We start from the raw sequence: 18,868 nt of genomic DNA, 5'->3' as shown, positions 1-18,868 counted from the left end.
AAAAAAGAATAAAAACAATAATAAAATTAAAATCAAACCCGTATATCACGGCTTGCGATAGACTATTTGAAATCACGCCCTATGAAAGCACTAAAACTACATTTACAAATCTTATTTCCAAGAAGTTTGAACATTTTAACTGGGTTTGCGGATTTAAGCATGTGAACAGTATTTATGTACTATTAAGGCCTTCGATATCATAATGTTTTCGATAGATCTTTAGTATCGCTCGTTATTTTTTCTGTACGCCAAATAATCTAAATGCACCCAAATCTTGCTAGCAAATGCATATAAAACTCAATGTGTTGATGGGCTGTTTACTTTTTAAAGATTTATAAAAGCTTGCCAAATGTGGTAGATTTAGTCACTTCAGCAATGTGAGGTACATGACTCGTCAATGTCAAGTAAATGGTCTAAAGGAGGCAACCCCTCATGGCCAGCGACAAACATCTTTTGAAACGACATTGATTCGAAAGCAGTGACTATTTCTAGTTCCTTTACACTTTTAGTTTAAAGAACCAAGCAGCTATCGCACTCATGCTTAAAAATTGTGGTTACGTCATATCCTCATATGTGAATCTGCAACTTTGTGGTGCATTTCATTAGGGATTTCGTTGAACGTTTTGTGTGCAATAAATCAGTGCTCGCGATGTATCTTTTTTTATTTGAAGAGGACAGACCCATCTTTAATATAATATCGGGCTTGCAAAATTTGTTATGAGCTCAACGGTTATTGGGTTAAGTGTAAAATAACCTAATACGGCAAACAAGATGGCTGCTCCCATGGAGGAAATATTTAAAGATCTATATTCGCGTATTGTTAGTTTACATACTGACCGACAGCATGAAGATTACTTTAAATTAGTAGATGCAACACTTACTGACATGATCCGTTCACTTTCACAACATGACAAAGGGTACGTTTATGTAAATATTGGAGAGCTTAAAGGTATGCATATTTCGGATGTGTTTAATTTTCGGAAACATTTTTCCCATACTTTCATCCATTCCTGTAAAAATGTTCAGGCCCTTATTTTGGCAGTTATGGCATTTTCTGATAGATCTTGAGTTATTTATACTTATTAAGGAAATTCAATTGCATAGATGTTGTTTTTTTTGGTTAAATACGTGAATTTGAGATATTTTTTAAACAACCGAAAAATAAATTTAGGTAAAAAATCGGTCCGTCTAAAATGCGTATATGACTCATATCAGCGGATATGAACGAAAAGTGCAAATATGAATGAATAAAGGCAATATTTATGCGTTTTTTTTGCAGTTTTTTTATGCACAAATCACTGTTTAATTAAAAATTCACAATATGTGATAAATCCGTTAAAACTGCCTCAAAAAAGAGCAATTTAACAAAAGCAGTGTTCTGACTGGAAGTTCATATTCTCAGATATGAATTTGGAGTTATTAAAATGCCAATGAAAAACGCTTTTAAATTCATTTGATCATAACATTTCACATGAGTGAGTCAGTGACATGTATTTTTGTCACAGAACAATTTTCATATAACAAAAATAAAGGAAAATACATTTAAAAAGCCGTTGTCTGTTCATATCCGCACTTTTCAGTCATATCCCAGGTTTTTTTTGGGCCCCATTCTATTGCCGAAAGTCGGCTATATTCCCAATTGCAAAAAGTATCATTTTTTCCCAAAATTTGCTAAAAAATTCCCAATTGGGAAAAAAAAGCTAATGACATTGGCTTTTTCGATTTTTAACAACCGTCTCGGACGGTTTTTAGACCATAACACGATTTGGATAACATCAGCATTATTCGTGTGCCCGATATTCTCTGTGTTGTTCAGGTGCTTATTATATTTGTGATGAAATTTAAGTGTTTTGTGATTCTGTTGAATAGCACACAAATATGTCGCACAATTCGAAATATTACGTGAAAAAGATTCCTAAGCAAAAACGTGGCCAAACGAAAACTGTTGATTTTTGTTAAGCAAGTGTCATCAAATAAACAAACACCGAAACAAGTACAAGTCCTCCCATTGAAACTCCTTTCATTGTCAATGATTGTAATTTAATAACAAGTGACTCTTTTGCATCGTCATCGTTGATTTCTGAAAGCAAAGTGCTGACTGATATTTAATATGTTGAAACTAGGGAAATAAGTTTGTGACTGAAGACTTTGTGTGAGCTTATTATGTGGAAAACTGTTGATCATGATGGTGTTTGTGTAGTTTGTGATTAAAGATGTTAAACTCTTTCATGTTTTAAATCCTTATTTATTTTCCCAATTTCTTGAAAATTCCGATATAATTCCCAACATGGATTGAGTAAATACCAATAATTCTGTAAATATTCGCTTTTAAACAGTGTGTGTGTTTATTAGTCTATACAAATATTAATTTAATTACTTCAAAATAACTTCAAGTTCAAAGGTTTAATGTTTTCCTATAAAAATTGTGATTGAACAGATTGATAGGAAATATGCCATTTAAAGGGATCTTTTCACGCTTTGGTAAATTGACAAAATTGAAAAAAGTTGTTTCAGATTCGCACATTTTCGTTTTAGTTATGATATTTGTGAGGAAACAGTAATACTGAACATTCACCATGGTCTAATATAGCCATTATATGCATCTATTGACGATTTTAAAACCTAAAAATTATAAAGCGTTGCAACGCGAAACGATTGAATAATTTGGAGAGTTCTGTTTTTGTCGTTAAATTTTGTGAAACTACGAAGATTGCTTATATAAGGAATAAAATATGTCATGTATGTGTATTCGGCGGAATAGCTCAGTAGGCTAAAGCGTTTTTACTTCAGGACTCTGGCAGGACTCCAGGGGTCACTGGTTCGAAACCTGCTCCGGGCAATGTTCTTTTCCTTTTTTTAATTTTATTCTTGATTTTTTACTGGAGCTTTTACGATCCAATGTTTACATTTATCAATATAAAGCATTTAATGAATAAGTTAAAAAATGCCAAAATCTGTGAAAAGGCCCCTTTAATATGGGTTGGTAGGATGCCTCCCTAGAATTGGCCTCATACTAAGGAAATAGCTACTTTTTTAATTATTTTACCATAATGTTGTGGTGAAAATATAATGTTTAATTAAATGTAACACTTGTGTTGAAAATCTTTCCATTGAGTAGAAAAAGTTAATTTAACTCTTTAAGTGGCCGAATATTCAGTTAAAGAGTTTACTTCATCAAGTTTTAAACAATTGCAACATCATACTACTTGTAAAGGGATAATGATAGAGTAAAAGAATTGTATTTGGAATGTTCTCAATTTGTTTCTGTTACTGAGTTTTCAAAACACTACATGATTCACCTCAAATAATGGCCCCTTTTTTGCAAATCAAATTCATTTTTATGGACATTTAAAAAATTAATTTTATGTCACATATTTTTTATACTGCCAACAGTAGATATTTATTACAATCAGTAACAACAATTTCTGAAGAATCTTTTCAATAAAAAGTGATCAACTTTTTTTTAGTAATGTATCATCTATATACAAAACACAAATTCTTTTTATTACACATGAATACTATTGCACTTGTTTGGAATATTTTTGAATTGCTTATCTGCCACTCTGCAACATATTCGGATTTCAATTACACATGTTAGGCTATATTACACATGTAAGCCTTTACAAGAATACAGACACTTATATGCATTGATAGCCACAAAATAATTATTAATGACACAATTTATTTATAACACATGGTTTATGGATTGCCATTGATATTAAAGAGGCCAGCATGATGGATTTCATTAAATTTACCATGGAGAATTCGGATATCGACTTTAAATATAGGATTTTGGAATTTTTTTTGGGGAAGCAGCAGAATTTTGTATTTTGTATCTCTAGCTCAAGTATTTATGTGGCAATGATGACAATACACCAATTTAGAAAATAAATTCGTCAGGGGTTTTTCTAGCCATTTTGTAAGAAGAAGTCTTGTTAAATTCGGATTTTTTTTTACATTGATAAAATGGAAAATTTCGGAACTTTTTATCAACAAAGTAGAACAAATTTGGATTTTTTATCAACAAATATTGACATATCAGGCCTTTTCCTGGCCATTTTGTGATATAAAAAAAATCATTTACATTATACATATATGCTTTTAAATTAATAGATGTTTATGAAATAAAATTGAGATATAATAATCATTCTACACTTACTTAAAAAAAAAATGAGGGGGGGAATTGGGAATGTTTTTTTACAATATGGTATGTGATCGGATCAGTTTGCTTTGGAATTGGGTCCGTTTTACGGCTTTTTTTACATAGGAGAAAAAACCTTGATCATGTTCTCAGTTTATTAAATTGCATTAAAACAAATGCATACAAAATACACAGGTAACAAACCTTTAAAAACCTGATGTCTAAACCTTTAAACACATGAAGGCTAAATAAGCGTTTAAATAAGGACTTTATGATCACATAGATATAAAGGACTAATGTGTCAGTTTGAATATTTCACAGTGGTCATTATCCTCTCATGTTTTGTTTTTTTAGTAAAGGGCATTTGTCCATGTTTTTTTCAGATTTAGAATTGATGGCCAACTGTTAGAAGTGATCAATTGCGTTCTCTCTTCAACATCACATCTGACAGATCAGTCACATTCAGCAGAGGTGACCTCATGTCAGACCAACTGTTTCCGCCTATGTCGAAACCTTGTAGCTAGAGAAACCGAAAATCAGACTATCCTACGAGAAACAACCCTCATAGAAAATGTGTGCAGATGCGTGAATAATGTTCTCACAAAAAACAGTTGTACAGAAGATGTTTTAGTGTTACTAAGATGTGCTGTGCAATTCTTAGGTAATTACTGTTCTGGAAATTCAACAAACCAGATGCATGTTTGGCAGCAGTGCAGTTCTTTATTCAAGTATGTAGAAATGTTATACAAATCTTATTAGGTAATTTTCAATTTCTTTGAAAATATGACAACACTGGTATGACATAAAATTGTAGTATAATTTTGATTTGTTTTTGTGAAGAAGGTCCAGGTTCAGTTTAGCCACAAACCAGACATGTAATAATATGCCAAGTTAACACTCAAGTGAGACTAAAACTGAAAAAATGATTCCTATTGGAACTGGCTGAAAAGGGAAATTCATTTTTCTAAATGAAAAACATTAAGGAAATGTCTATTTTTCTTTAAAGCTAGCCCACTGAGTTATCATACTAATCCATTTTCAGATTAGTTTTCATTAATCACATTTCGTAATGAAAAAAAAAAAAATGAATATGTATTTAGTTTTGGTAAGTTGGCATAGGGCTGGCCCTTTTTTAGCAATTACTAAAGAAGTGATTTGAGACATTTTTAAAGAAACTTCACATATAGATACCCGATAACTAGACCCTTGCTAGGATTGTGGCAAACAAACAGTAAATTAACATTGTTGTTTGTTTAAAGGCACATGTTGGCCATGGACGACATGAAATTACGTGAATACACAATGATGGTTGTTCACCTCATCCTGTCAGGAAACCAGTTTGGCAAGGCCAGGGTGGACACTGCAGCTTCAGAGTTGATTATCGGGTGTCTGTCAGTAGCAACACAGACAGAATCTGAAAATGGGTTTGATGAATTTCTTGCTATGTGTACTAGGTATTGGATAACTAGACTCATCTTATAAAACAACATAGAGTATTAGACAATTTAAGTCATAAATAACAAGAAAAGCATTAAGTAAAAGGCAGCTAAAATTCTCTAGTTAAAACAACTGCATTTACTATTAACTATTAAGTATTAGACAACTTAAGTATCCTTATAAAACAATAAGTATTGAACATTGTAATCATCTAATTTAAACAACAACATTAAGGTATTGTAATATGCTAATTATTTTGCCAAAACAACAACTTCCATATAATTTCCATGTGTTTCTTTGCTAAAACTTGTAAGTTAGGTTATAATTCCTCACAATTTAAAGTCTACTACGATGCTTTTTATTAACATATATAAAGTATGTAAACTTTATCTTATAATCCTTTTTGAACTACAAGACAACATTAGAAGTTGTTTCTTGAGCCATTTTCCTCCAACTCGTATTCAAGAAGAACATGTGTCATTTAAGGCAAAGTTGTATGTGAGTATTTGCAGTAACTAGTCAGGACATGTATGAATACTAGTAAACCAGCCTACCCATGAACAGTGTGAAGTCGTTAATTGTCTGTAATTAGATGAGGGAAATACACGTACTGCTTTCACTACAGCAAAACATTTAAACTAACAAACAACTAATACATGATTGTGTTTTTAGATTGTTGGTGGTAGAAGACATATTGATGCTCGTGGATTGTTTCCAGCAGATTTTCTCAAAGATACCTGATGCAGAGAAGTATGTATCAAGGTTTTGGTGTTATGTTTATCACATAATAATTTAAATTAAACCTATTTATTTAAGCTTGATTGCATCTAAAGCCTAAGGCTTTGTGAAACGCTCTTGAGTCCATTTCCAGTACTTGGTGTCTTTGGGGGAGATCTTAAGAAGGCTCTCACAGTGGGGATGGAACCCGTGACCTCCGGGTTGCTTGGCAGATAATATATCCATTTCACCATGGCGACTTTTATCAAATAATAGATACTTAACAGATAAACATGTGTTGTTTATATTTGGGTGGACTTATGCAATCTGGATATACATTCTGCTTTTCTGAGAAAAAGTTGTCCCCCCTCCAAAAAGATTTAAGATTATGTATGACATTAGAGTACATTAAAGATTATGTATGACATTAAAGTACGTAACTCTCATGTTTTGGAAATACTGCATATTCTGAAGTTTTTTTCCGTTTAATTCAGAGAAAGAACTTGTTCCATTTTCAAATAACAACATTCTGAGTTTCAAACACCTTATGATAACTTTTTTTTAAACCCTTTACCACTTAGATATGTATTTTGACGCATTTGTAGTCCCTTAGAAAGTTACATTTAACTAAATGCCTGTCTTACTAAAGTCAAGTTTTAAAGGCTTCATTTCCAACCCTTAGTTACTCAATGCGCAGAAAAAAGCATAAAACCTGAACATACTGCGAGTGACTCGCAGGTTGTTCTGGTTTTATGCTGGTTGCAAAAGCCATTTTCACTTTGATTCTCATAGAGGAAAGAGTTAATGTGCATTTTTTACTTTCTTTCACTAAAAGTTGTGAAAGTTGTGAACCTTTTTCAACTTAAAATTTCTATAACCCGATTATTACACCTTGCTACATGTTACGCCACGTAGTGTCAGAAGTTAAAAGTCATTACTCGCTTAAGGTATGATTTCATGAGGATTCAGGCAATTGGATTATAATGTGAAGACTTTTATATATAATATATAATATTAAGGCTTCTAACGTTGGAGATCTGCATCAACTCTCTGAAACGTCTACCGGAAGATGAAACAGTGACAGAGGCTTGTGACATGGGTGTGAAATATTCTGTGCCTGATGTTTCAAATGTTCAGTACATCGCGGCTGATTTTGTCAGCCAGTGTCATCACATACCAAACCTGGCTTCAACAAATGGTGAAAATGAGTCAAAGGTTTGTATGTGTGTATGCTTTATTAAAGAAAGGTGTATGTTGTTGCCACTTTGTTAGTCACTACAAATCAAAATGTTGATGGAATTGATTTTGCACATGTCTGAAATTAATCTCCCTAGAATCGTTTCCCTTGTACAATGTCCGTTTTTCCATCTTGCTGTTCATCACACTTGTCATTTTGGCAGAAGATTTCAGAATTTACTATATGAATTTGATGAAACTTGATTTGCATCATCCATGTTTTGTCTGATCTTGTCTACTAGCCCTCGTCCTTTGATTTTTATGCTCCCCCAAAAATTTTTTGGGGGAGCATATAGTGGACGCTTCGTCTGTCCATCCGTGTGTCCGTGTCCGCCTGTGCACAATTTTTGTCCGGGCTATTTCTCAGCAACTAATGACCGGAATTCAATGAAACTTTATGGGAAGCTTCACTATTAAAAGGAGATGTGCATATTATCAGCGGGTTGTGGTCGGATGATTTTTTACAGAGTTATGGCCCTTTGAAATTTTCCATTAACTGTACATATAGTGCAATTCTTGTCTGGGCTATTTCTCAGCAACTAATGACCGTCTGTCCATCCGTGTGTCCGTGTCCGCCTGTGCACAATTTTTGTCCGGGCTATTTCTCAGCAACTAATGACCGGAATTCAATGAAACTTTATGGGAAGCTTCACTATTAAAAGGAGATGTGCATATTATCAGCGGGTTGTGGTCGGATGATTTTTCACAGAGTTATGGCCCTTTGAAATTTTCCATTAACTGTACATATAGTGCAATTCTTGTCTGGGCTATTTCTCAGCAACTAATGACCGGAATTCAATGAAACTTTATGGGAAGCTTCACTACCAAGAGGAGATGTGCATATTATAAGTGGGTTCTGGTCAGATGATTTTTCACAGAGTTATGGCCCTTTGAAATTTTCCATTAACTGTACATATAGTGCAATTCTTGTCCGGGCTATTTCTCAGCAACTAATGACCGTAATTCAACGAAACTTTATGGAAAGCTTCACTACCAAGAGAAGATGTGCATGTTATCAGCGGATTCTGGTCAGATGATTTTTCATAGAGTTATGGCCCTTTTAAATTGTATATAAAAAATTCTTGTCCCCCCAACTACTGTGCCCTCAAGACGTTTCTTTTTATCTGAATATAAAGTGCAATAGTGTGACAAAAAAAACTTTAGGGAGCATCACCCGTCTCCGACGGTTTCTTGTTATGGAAGTTATTGCACCTTATGAATATGTATCTTTTGCTTTCTGCTCCAGATCTCAGACTCTAAAGAATAGATCTGCATTTGATGAAACTAGATATATAGGATCTTGCATGAGTGGTCGTTTTGTATTGAATTTATTAAACAAGTCATCTAAAGATAGATAAAAAACGAGGCTTGCCGAGATTTTATCTTTATTTAGATGACGAGTTTAATAAATTCAATACAAAATGACCACGAATTTAAGATTCTATTTATAACATGACCAACAAATTTTCTTTTTATTTTATGCTCTTTTCACCGTTTATTCACATTGTAAAAGAGTTTTACTGAAGAAATCTGCTGGAATAATGACATCATTTCGTCAAAAAAAATGACGTCATTTCACAGTTATATATTTAGTGTAATAACACTCGTGTAATAAACAAAATTGAGCGTTAAGTTATTTCACTCCTGGAGCGTAGGTCATGTTATAAATGCAGCATACGTAATAGATGGCCTTGTTAATTTGTTAATATTTAATTGATTTTCAGGGAGTTGATTGCCCTTAGTCATTTCTAATTGATGTTAAGTTTCCATGCGAGATCTCAAGAACTGATGATCTAAATATGATAAAACTTTATATGCACTTTCATTTTGGGATGGACATGTGCATATTGTCTGGTCAATTTTTGTCAGAAAGGTATTTCCCTTGAATAATAATTCTTCATCCCGTTTAATCTCAAACATAATTGATCAAAAGAATGCAGATGACATTAATAGAAAACTAATATAGATTTAAAAGATCTTGATGCAACATATAGATTGTATTGGTCATTATTACATTGAAAGTTGTGTAAAATGACATCAAAACCTATAATTTTGTAGTTCAATCTGAATTCTATCATCAAGTTGGCAGTTCAGGTGTTACTTTCAAGTGAATCTTAACTGAAATGTGCATTTGTTAAATTACTGGATGTTGCTATGGTGCATTGCAACACCAAGCCACAAGTGCAAATAATAACAATAAAACTTTGATGATATTGTTTAACAGCCTTCAAAAGGAAATGAAAAAATGCATCAAAAGAACGATTTGGTACTAAGTAATTTATAGTTTGTGAACACAAGGTAGCTTGTGATGCTCCTTGAGAATATGGAGTAAAGTAATTGTATGCCATATTCGTCACAAGCTTACCGTAAATTATTTATTTCATTTGCATTAACCACTGCTAGGAGGTATATGTACATGACTCAACTTGTTGTCTTCAGATGTTGTGCATAGTGAAGGAACTGGAGTGCCTTGGTCTGGCTAGCTCGCATCATAGACACTACAACATACTACAAGAGAATGATCAGCTGCTACGTACCTCCATCCGTAAGTATGGACATCATGCAGGACCCAGGGCCTGGTATCACTAACATGCTTAGGTCAATATTCTGACTCAACTTTGATTTTTATACCCCCCGTAGGGTAGCATATAGCATTTGAACTGTCTGTCCGTCCATCCGCCTGTCAGTCCGTTGGTCTGTCAGTCCGTCCCGAAACTTTAACATTTGCCATAACTTTTGCAATATCTCATGGAGCTGCACATTTTGAGTGGGAAAAGGTCATGGTCAAGGTCATCCTTCAAGGTCAAAAGTCAAAAAATACAATCCAAGGGAAATAATAAGCTTTAAAAGGGAGATAATTTCTAAACCTGCCAAATGATATATTTAAAATTTACTTCAAAGCGGCGCAATAGGGGGCATTGTGTTTCTGACAAGCACATCTCTTGTTCGCTCGATTTGAGATGAGGTTGACATTTATTGCACTTTTTTTAAGATGAGATAAACAAATAAGTGGTATTTTAGCTTTCTTTTGTCACCAGTGTGTCAAAGGGACCTTGATAGGGTGTTCTGTTTCTTAAATATTCTAATTGAGAAACTAGGTTGTCATGTGTCCTTGACTCAAAATGGTTTTAACAACTCTATTATAATAGGAACAGTATGATTTTGTCATATTATAAAAGTTAGGAAAAACCACAAATTGTCAGCAGAGAGGTCATCATTAACCACCACAGGTCCTTATTATTTGTTCAGCTTTCTTTGCCTGCCTTAGGGTGTGTGTTGTTTTTTTAACATTCCATAAAGGATAAAATTAAAATTATTCCGAGTGTACCAAAATGGAAAAAAAGCAGCAATATCTCTATCACTAAAGAATAATTGGTGGTAACCCAATTATGTCTTAAGGAGTTATCATTGTAATGATAGTTCAATACTAGATTAATTTAGACTTTATAATATTTTCCAGATCTTTTGCAAAACCTTGAAGAAATCGGCCATCAGGGTCAGAATGTGTTTTCAAACATAGACAAGGTCACCCGGCAAGCAGAGGTCAACACAGATCATCCGGTGTTCGGTCTTAAGCGTGACCTCATTCGGTTGATAGGTAACCTTGTGTACCAAAACACAGCGAACCAGGACTTGGTCAGAGAGCTTGATGGAATTCCTCTGATTTTAAATAAAACCACCATTGATGCCAACAATCCGTGTATCCTTGCGTTTTATTTTAACGAGTATTCATTTTTTTTCCTCCCAGATTGTGGGTTATATTGGTTTTTTATGTTGGTCCTTTTTTGTCTGTATGTCCTTTTAAGATTATATCAGATCTATGGTATTCTATCAATGCACGGTTTGGAGTTCTCATGGAACTTGAAGAAACTGAATAAAAGGTGATAATTTAAAGAAAAACTCACCATCGTAACGTGTGTCTTGTGTATCTTGAACTTTGGGTAATAATACGGAGCTTCTTATTTGGGAGACAATTTTGGTGCTCTTATGAAATAAAAATGAATGTCCTCTTTTATATTTGCTCGTTTAGTCCAGCTATTATCACCATATCTTTACCAAATTTCATGAACATGTTTGTGGGAATAATATCTCAGCAATGTATGATAATCATTCAATCAGTTGTATTTATGAAAATGACAGTACAATATAACCATTTGTAATTTATGTTCACAATAATTTTGATTTTCAATCAGGGATAGAAATCAGTTGCTGCCCTTTCTCCTGGGGCAAATAGATTAAGGTCTGCACTTGTCATTTTCTAAATAGAGTTGTCTGTCTGGGCAACTAGCTTTTGAAAAAAGCGTGAGCAGTTTTATGGAAGTTAATCAAGTCATTTAAAAAGGGTGAAGATTCAGGCTCATAAAAGAGCATGATGCATTGAGTCGTGACAAATATTGTATAATTTTCTCAGATTTTGTTTTGTTGGTTCTGGGCTGCTTACTCTTTCGCCTGGAAAACAAAGTATAAGAGAAAGTTTTCCGTCAGGGAAACCTACCATAGAGAATTATTTCCTATCATTGTCAATGTCAGTCTGAAATTTTTTAAGGAGTAATTAAGGGAAATATCATCATATTAATTTTTATTTTAATGTTAGAGGCCACCCTGTAATAGTTGTTCCTAATTCTTAACTTATTGCTCAGTTATCAGCCAGTGGTCAATATTTGCGGCCCACAATTTGACAGAGGGCAATGAGAAGAACATATCGTACATTGCGGCGCTGAAAATGGAGGGTATCGCAAATAATCAGGTGTGTTATCAGTCTTTAACTTCATCTTAACCTTATACTTTGATATGAATGGACACAAATCCAGGTTCAAATGTGAGCAGAATTTTCATTGGTCAATATTGTGAGATTGATTATACTTTTGAACTTAACCTCTTTTCAAAAGATATGCTGTAAAAAATCAGGAAATTATGGATGTTCTACCCAAGAAATGGACTAAAGACAAAGTCTATCAATGTGTCCAGTAATGTGACTACCGGTAAGATACAAAGTGGAAGCTTAATCTAAGCACACAGTATTAAATGCCTATAAAAGTCTATCTCATGTTTTTACTGAAATTGTTTTATGTTTTACTGATTGTTGTCTATTTGTGTAGGCTCTACTGGATGAGTTGGGTATATCTGCTGAAGTTCAGGGCGACAAAGTGTTCGTTAAGAAGCAAAGAACTGAATAATAACCTTGGAGAATCGGACAAAATAGCTTTTATTGACTATAAAGACTAATGTGGCTTAGCTATCCAGAAAATCAGGACTTTATTCAGGACCTTATCTCTTAGGTCAAGGTCTTAATTAGAAGTCAAATGGTCTTTGTTTCCTCTATCTTTTTATCAATATACAATTGTTTACCTATTTTGAGTTTAAAGAGACAGTTAATAAGTTATGTACAGATGATGTGATATGACTCGATGTGTCTGGTCTGTAAAAAAAATTGTTAAATTGAAAATTAAAAAAATACCATAACATGTATATCAAAGCTTTGTTTAAATGGTTTTATAAGTCTGTATACAATTCTGTATGGTCTACTTACATGTACGCTCGATTAGCAATTGTAGACTTGTGTACTACATAAATGTATCCCGGGTACTCTTAAGTATATTTAAATGTTCACTTGGTATGGGAAATATAAAATGTGATTTGAATAGTCTCTGTGAATGTTCACCTCTCCTTGGATAAAGTCAGTAAAAAACGCATGAGGTCCAGAAAAAAAACAGAATATTGGCACTTGTGGCTGGTAAAACTTGAATACTAATGTTGATTGAAATCGCTATTTAAGGATTGTATAAAAAAAGATTGTAAAAGTATTTTGTATTAATTTTCATTTCAGCAAGTACACAGGTAAAGTTAAAAATAGTGAAACTGCTTGTAGTCTTGTCTCTTTAACAGAGACCAAACTGATCAAATAGTAACTAAATTGGCCATAATGATATTGCTTTAATATCGACAATGTAATGATATAACGTTTGTATAAACAGATAACATAACAAGATTTATTGGAATGTAATGAAATATAAATGTTTGATAATATATGTTCATATTATTTGTTTTCCATAATATGATTTGTAGTTAACCTACTGTGTATCAATTGTCCATTTACTATCTAAACCAAATTCCCCCGTGAAACGAAATTTTCACATGGTCCCAGAAGTGTCAAGTTTAGAGGGTGATTTATTGTTATGTCTCACCTCCGAGGAAGCGGTACTATATTGCTTTTCACTTGTAAGGATTACCGTTAGAACTTATGGCGGTTGTTGACCTTTTCAAGAACCGGACTCCATCACCATGTAATCATCACAACAGGATTCCATCACCATGTTATCATCACATCAGGACTCTTTCACCATGCAGTCATCACATCAGAACTCTTTCGCCATGCATTCATCTCAACAGGACTCCATCACCATGCAGTTGTCTCAACAGGACTACATCACCATGCAGTTGTCTCAACAGGACTCAATCACCATGCAGTCATCTCAACAGGACTCCCATCACCATGTAGTCATCTCAACAGGACTCCATCACCATGTAGTCATCTCATTAGAACTCCATCACAATGCAGACATCTCAACAGGACTCCATCACCATGCAGTCTTCACAAAAGAACTCCATCACTATGCAGTCATCACAACAGGACTCCATCACAATACAGTTACCTTAACAAGACTCCATCTCCACGAATTCGAGGTATAGGACTCTGCATCCGATGTCTCAATCCCGGTATTTCGTTTCCAGCGTGAGGGGGACAAAAGCATCGACAGTTCACCGGAACCATTTGTTACCAGTCCGCCTACTTCCGCTAGACGTCACTTCAACGTCTGAAACTGAAACGTCATACACGCATGAGACATCGGATGCTGAGTCCGATACCTCGAATTCGGTACTGTCGTCTGCAAGCAGTACGTCGAGGTCGGTGTATGTTCCACCACATAAGCGGAAGCCGGGTGAGCCAGGGTTATTACCGCGCAGAACAAAGCGCGCTCCAAAAACACCAGCGTGGATGCGCACAGGAGACTACATAGTGTAAAGTTCATATATCGCCTGTCAATCATGAAAATAAGTTGAATGTATTTAAACTAGCATTGAAAGATGTTCATTTCAGTATGTTTTCTGATTTTGAAATATGCTAGTGTACATTTTGTGTGTGATGGAAGTATTAAAATTTTATGCATTGTTGTCTCAATTTTCCTGTGCTTTATATAAGATCGGAGTTGCATTTTCGACGCTCCGAAGGTGCATTATCCTCCTTCGATGATTATACTCGTAATCAATAAATGATTTTACCGCGAGTTTTGTTTTCAATTTGATTGAAGCATATGTCGAGGACGACATCAAAATCGGAGGGCGGTAATATGTTACAGGTCAATTTTTATTAAACAGTAATTTATGCAGTTTATGAAATAAATATTAAACTAAACTGTGTTGTGTTGTTTTAGTGTTTAACCAATATATGTATATTAAGTTAATTTAAAACGTATTTCACGAGTATTCTATGGGAATATAAATTTAGTCAGTTGTTTATTCGGTCATTCGATGCTTTACTTTCAAAGATTCCACATCTTTGATATATTAATGATTTTTAACCAGGTTTTTAACCAGGTTTTCCGAAGGAAAAAACTGGTTATTAGATTGGCGAATGCGTGCGGGCTGGCTGGCTGGCGGGCTGGCTGGCGGGCGGGCGGAACAAGCTTGTCCGGGCCATAACTATGTCGTTCATTGTCAGATTTTAAAATCATTTGGCACATTTGTTCACCATCATTGGACGGTGTGTCGCGCGAAATAATTACGTCGATATCTCCAAGGTCAAGGTCACACTTTGAGTTCAAAGGTCAAAAATGGCCATAAATTAGCTTGTCCTGGCCATAACTATGTCATTCATTGTGAGATTTTAAAATCATTTGGCACATTTGTTCACCATCATGGGACGGTGTGTCGCACGAAAGAATCACGTCAATATCTCTAATGTCAAGGTCGCCACGACTAAAAATAGATTTAAAAAAAATACAAAGGGGGTTAATTTTTTTTGTTCATTTCAAAAGTTCAGTTTGAGTTTTCTCCCTTTATCAGATTTTTTTTCACAATGAAAAACCTGGTTTTGTGACAATTTTGTCCCTATTAATTAATCATTAATAAATATATATTTCAGCTAACTGTGTCTTGTATTTTCATTATGTTTCGTTGTTTTAATTATATATTGTATTGCTTGTATTTTAATGATCACCGTCGGATCATGCATTACTTGTATTTTTCTATTATCAATAGTGTTGTTAGTGAGATTCTATGCTTTACTTTCAAAGAGTCCACATCTTTGATATATTAATGATTACTTTACTGTACAGATGCGCAAATATTGTAGTAAGCTCGTGTTTACGCATATCCCCTCCCCGCGATAAGCATGTACTTGTCTCGTGTTTGGCCCATATGCTTCCCAATGGACTTAATAACCACAACTCGAAAAGACGGTCCGGTCGTAATTAATGTAAAAATGCGGTAAAATGTCCGGATGTAGTAGGATGTTGGCAGACGAAATAGATAAGATAATTAACATTGAAATTTCTGATTCTTACAATTTTTCACTGAGCAACTTTTTGTCTTCTTAGAATTGTTCTATTAACATTTTCAGGGAATTTTTTTAGACCATTTTTAGTGAAAAAACGCTCTTAGAAAATAAAACAAATATCTTTTGTTAAACAATTATATTATGGCAAAAGCTTTAACGTTTCATATACTGACGGGATAATCGCGTGATAGTCTAAATGGCGACGTTTATGCCAAGGCAGTTTTTACCGTTTTGTACCCTTTATCACTTGTATTAATTTTTCAAATGCCGCTCACTTTCCAGCTATATCAGCAAAAAAGAAACTTGCGTTTATTTCGTATTAATATTCACTCTATACCTCGACTTTACTCGCTGCGAAATTTCTTAGCGGGATGACTACTACTTTTACTACTAGCAACAGCAGCAGAAGCAGTAGTAATAGTAGGAGGAGAAGGAGGAGGAGCATTAACAGCAGTAGCGATAGTAGTAATAGTAGTAAGTAGTAGTAGTGGTGGTGGTAGTAGTAGTAGTAGTAGTAGTAGTAGTAGTAGAAGTAGTAGTAGTAGTAGTAGTAGTAGTAGTAGTAGTAGTAGTAGTAGTAGTAGTAGTAGCAGTAGCAGTAGCAGTAGTAATAGTAGTAGTAGTATTAGTAGCAGTAGTAGTAGTAGTAGAAGTAGTAGTAGTAGTAGTAGTAGTAGTAGTAGAAGTAGTAGTAGTTGTAGTAGTAGTAGTAGAAGTAGTAGTTGTAGTAATAGTAGTAGTAGTAGTAGTAGTAGTAGTAGTAGTAGTAGTAGTAGTAGTAGTAGTAGTAGTAGTAAAAGTAGTAGTAGTAGTAGCAATAGTAATAATAGGAGAAGTAGTAGTAGTAGTAGTTGTTGTTGTTGTAGTAGTAGTAGTAGTAGTTGTTGTAGTAGTTGTAGTAGTAGTAACGCACTCTGATTTTTTTTACTGCACCGCTCTTTTTTAAATTGTACGCCGCTTTTATTTAGTTTTGCAATACTCTTTTTTTTTTTATCTCGTGGCCATGACATAGCTTACTCGTGGCAACGAGATAGAAAAAAGAGGAGAGCAATTTAAAAAAAGAGAAGCACCGCTCTTTTTTCAATTGTACGCCGCTTTTATTAAGTTTTGCACTCCTCTTTTTTTCTATCTCGTGGCCACGACATAGCTAACTTGTGGCCACGAGATAGAAAAATAGGAGAGAAATTTAAAAAAGAGAAGTGAATGTCACCTCTATGCCACCGTAATCTCGTCGTACCGGTATTTGATTTTAAGATAACATACTTTGCAATGTATTTATTAATGGGGTACGTTACTTGAAAAAAAAACATATAAATAATTGTCTTGTTTCTTGCAGAAGACCTTCGAGTTTTTTGACAGGGCTGTACTATCGTTAAACTTTGTGATGGAAAACATTTACCTTGCGATATGGGGCGGCAAGTGATGGGGTCAAATAACAGTATTTTGATCTGAATCTGCAAATTATTTTGCATATTATTTGAAATTATTTTACTAATTTGAATAATGATTGAAAACTGCAGAATGTGTGCTCAAAATTATAACGTGCATGTAATATTTTGCGTATGTAACGAAGTCGGAAAATATATTAACAACAACACAACAACAACGAATTATACCTCTCTGAATAAATGAACATGAAGCGATCATTACTGTATAATTAATAGTTTTAAAACAAGAAAAACTAAGATATAACTTTGACCTTAGCTTCGAAACGAAAAAGGTCATTCAGCCTCGTGAACAGTAATGATGTTATGATAAGGATAATTAAACAAGGGCATACATAAACGCCTAGCGAAACAGAAATAACATTAACATCCTGGCATTTACTTACTGCAAAACACCAAGCTCCCTTGATACATATTTCTGTTTTTCCGATTGATATAGGATGGTTTGCAATATTTCATCACTTTCATTTATGTGTACTTATTCTATAAAAAAAAAACTTTTCTTTTTGATAGCCTTTTAGATTTTTATTCAGTCAACTGTTCCTTAAACATTTATTTCGTCAGAAACTTCCCGGTATCTTGCCAATGGACTTTTAATGCCGTCGGTGCTCTCGTTTATATATTAGAAGTAAAAGTTGGAACATTTTTTACAACATTTAAAACGAAAATTGTTAAAATCATAGACCGTTTGTAGGAGGATTATTTACAACTGTTTTATTGTATTTCTGATGAGAAAAACAGTATTCAATAGACCCTTTTCACATTCCCATCATCGAGTTTGGTAGGAGTTGCCGCCCTTGTTGAAACTAATCGAGGACGAGCATGACGATGTAGAAGCTGGAATTACCTCTTATTTGGGACGATACTTCAGTAGTCACATTATGCCCTGTTTTTCTGAACTCTATTAAAATGTAAAATGCGTTTGCCAATACACGCCGGGTATGCGAATACTTCGTTTACGGATGGCACTTCACTAACAGAGAACAACAAACGCCACGCGCTAGAGGCAAGTTCCTCTGTTTTATTTAAAGTTATATCCTAAAGATTAGTTTTTAAGACAAGACACATGGTCGAGTTGATAAATGGTGTATCCTTTTGTATTGGGAATACACAATTTCACGGAAGAATGGAACAGTTTTGCCAAAAAAATAGAAAATTTGATCGGAAAACAGCATAAACTGGATGAACAGTAAACATTTTAACAAAATAAAACTACTTGGAATTATTGCAAGAAATTTTTTGCTATTCCAGCATGTAGAGTAATCACTGTGCTTCAAATACTGAAATTTTGATAGCATTCAATGAAATATAAACAAAGATAGTACATTTTGTAAT

The 18,868-nt window shown here is 34.2% G+C and overlaps 1 protein-coding gene across 2 annotated transcripts; it reads left to right on the top strand.

The window, feature by feature from the left end:
- Nucleotides 1–603: 603 nt before the first annotated feature.
- Nucleotides 604–13,560, top strand: LOC127877446 (ataxin-10-like). 2 transcript variants are annotated; one of them, XM_052423361.1, is made up of 9 exons: nucleotides 604–917; nucleotides 4,525–4,802; nucleotides 5,401–5,565; nucleotides 6,251–6,328; nucleotides 7,315–7,510; nucleotides 9,971–10,076; nucleotides 10,992–11,231; nucleotides 12,172–12,278; nucleotides 12,631–13,560. In XM_052423361.1, exons 2-9 carry the CDS (start codon nucleotides 4,783–4,785, stop codon nucleotides 12,706–12,708), a joined length of 990 nt encoding a protein of 329 aa, XP_052279321.1. In that variant the 5' UTR covers nucleotides 604–917; nucleotides 4,525–4,782; the 3' UTR covers nucleotides 12,709–13,560. The 2 variants fall into 2 exon arrangements, with proteins under 2 accessions (XP_052279321.1, XP_052279312.1); XM_052423352.1 differs by having other exon boundaries at nucleotides 605–917; nucleotides 4,525–4,869.
- The last annotated feature ends 5,308 nt before the right edge of the window (nucleotides 13,561–18,868 follow it).

Source organism: Dreissena polymorpha, chromosome 1, assembly GCF_020536995.1.
Source record: "Dreissena polymorpha isolate Duluth1 chromosome 1, UMN_Dpol_1.0, whole genome shotgun sequence".
Taxonomy (NCBI): Eukaryota; Metazoa; Mollusca; class Bivalvia; order Myida; family Dreissenidae; genus Dreissena; species Dreissena polymorpha.
Note: the sequence above shows the minus strand (reverse complement) of the source record. Positions and strands in the feature narration are given on the sequence as shown.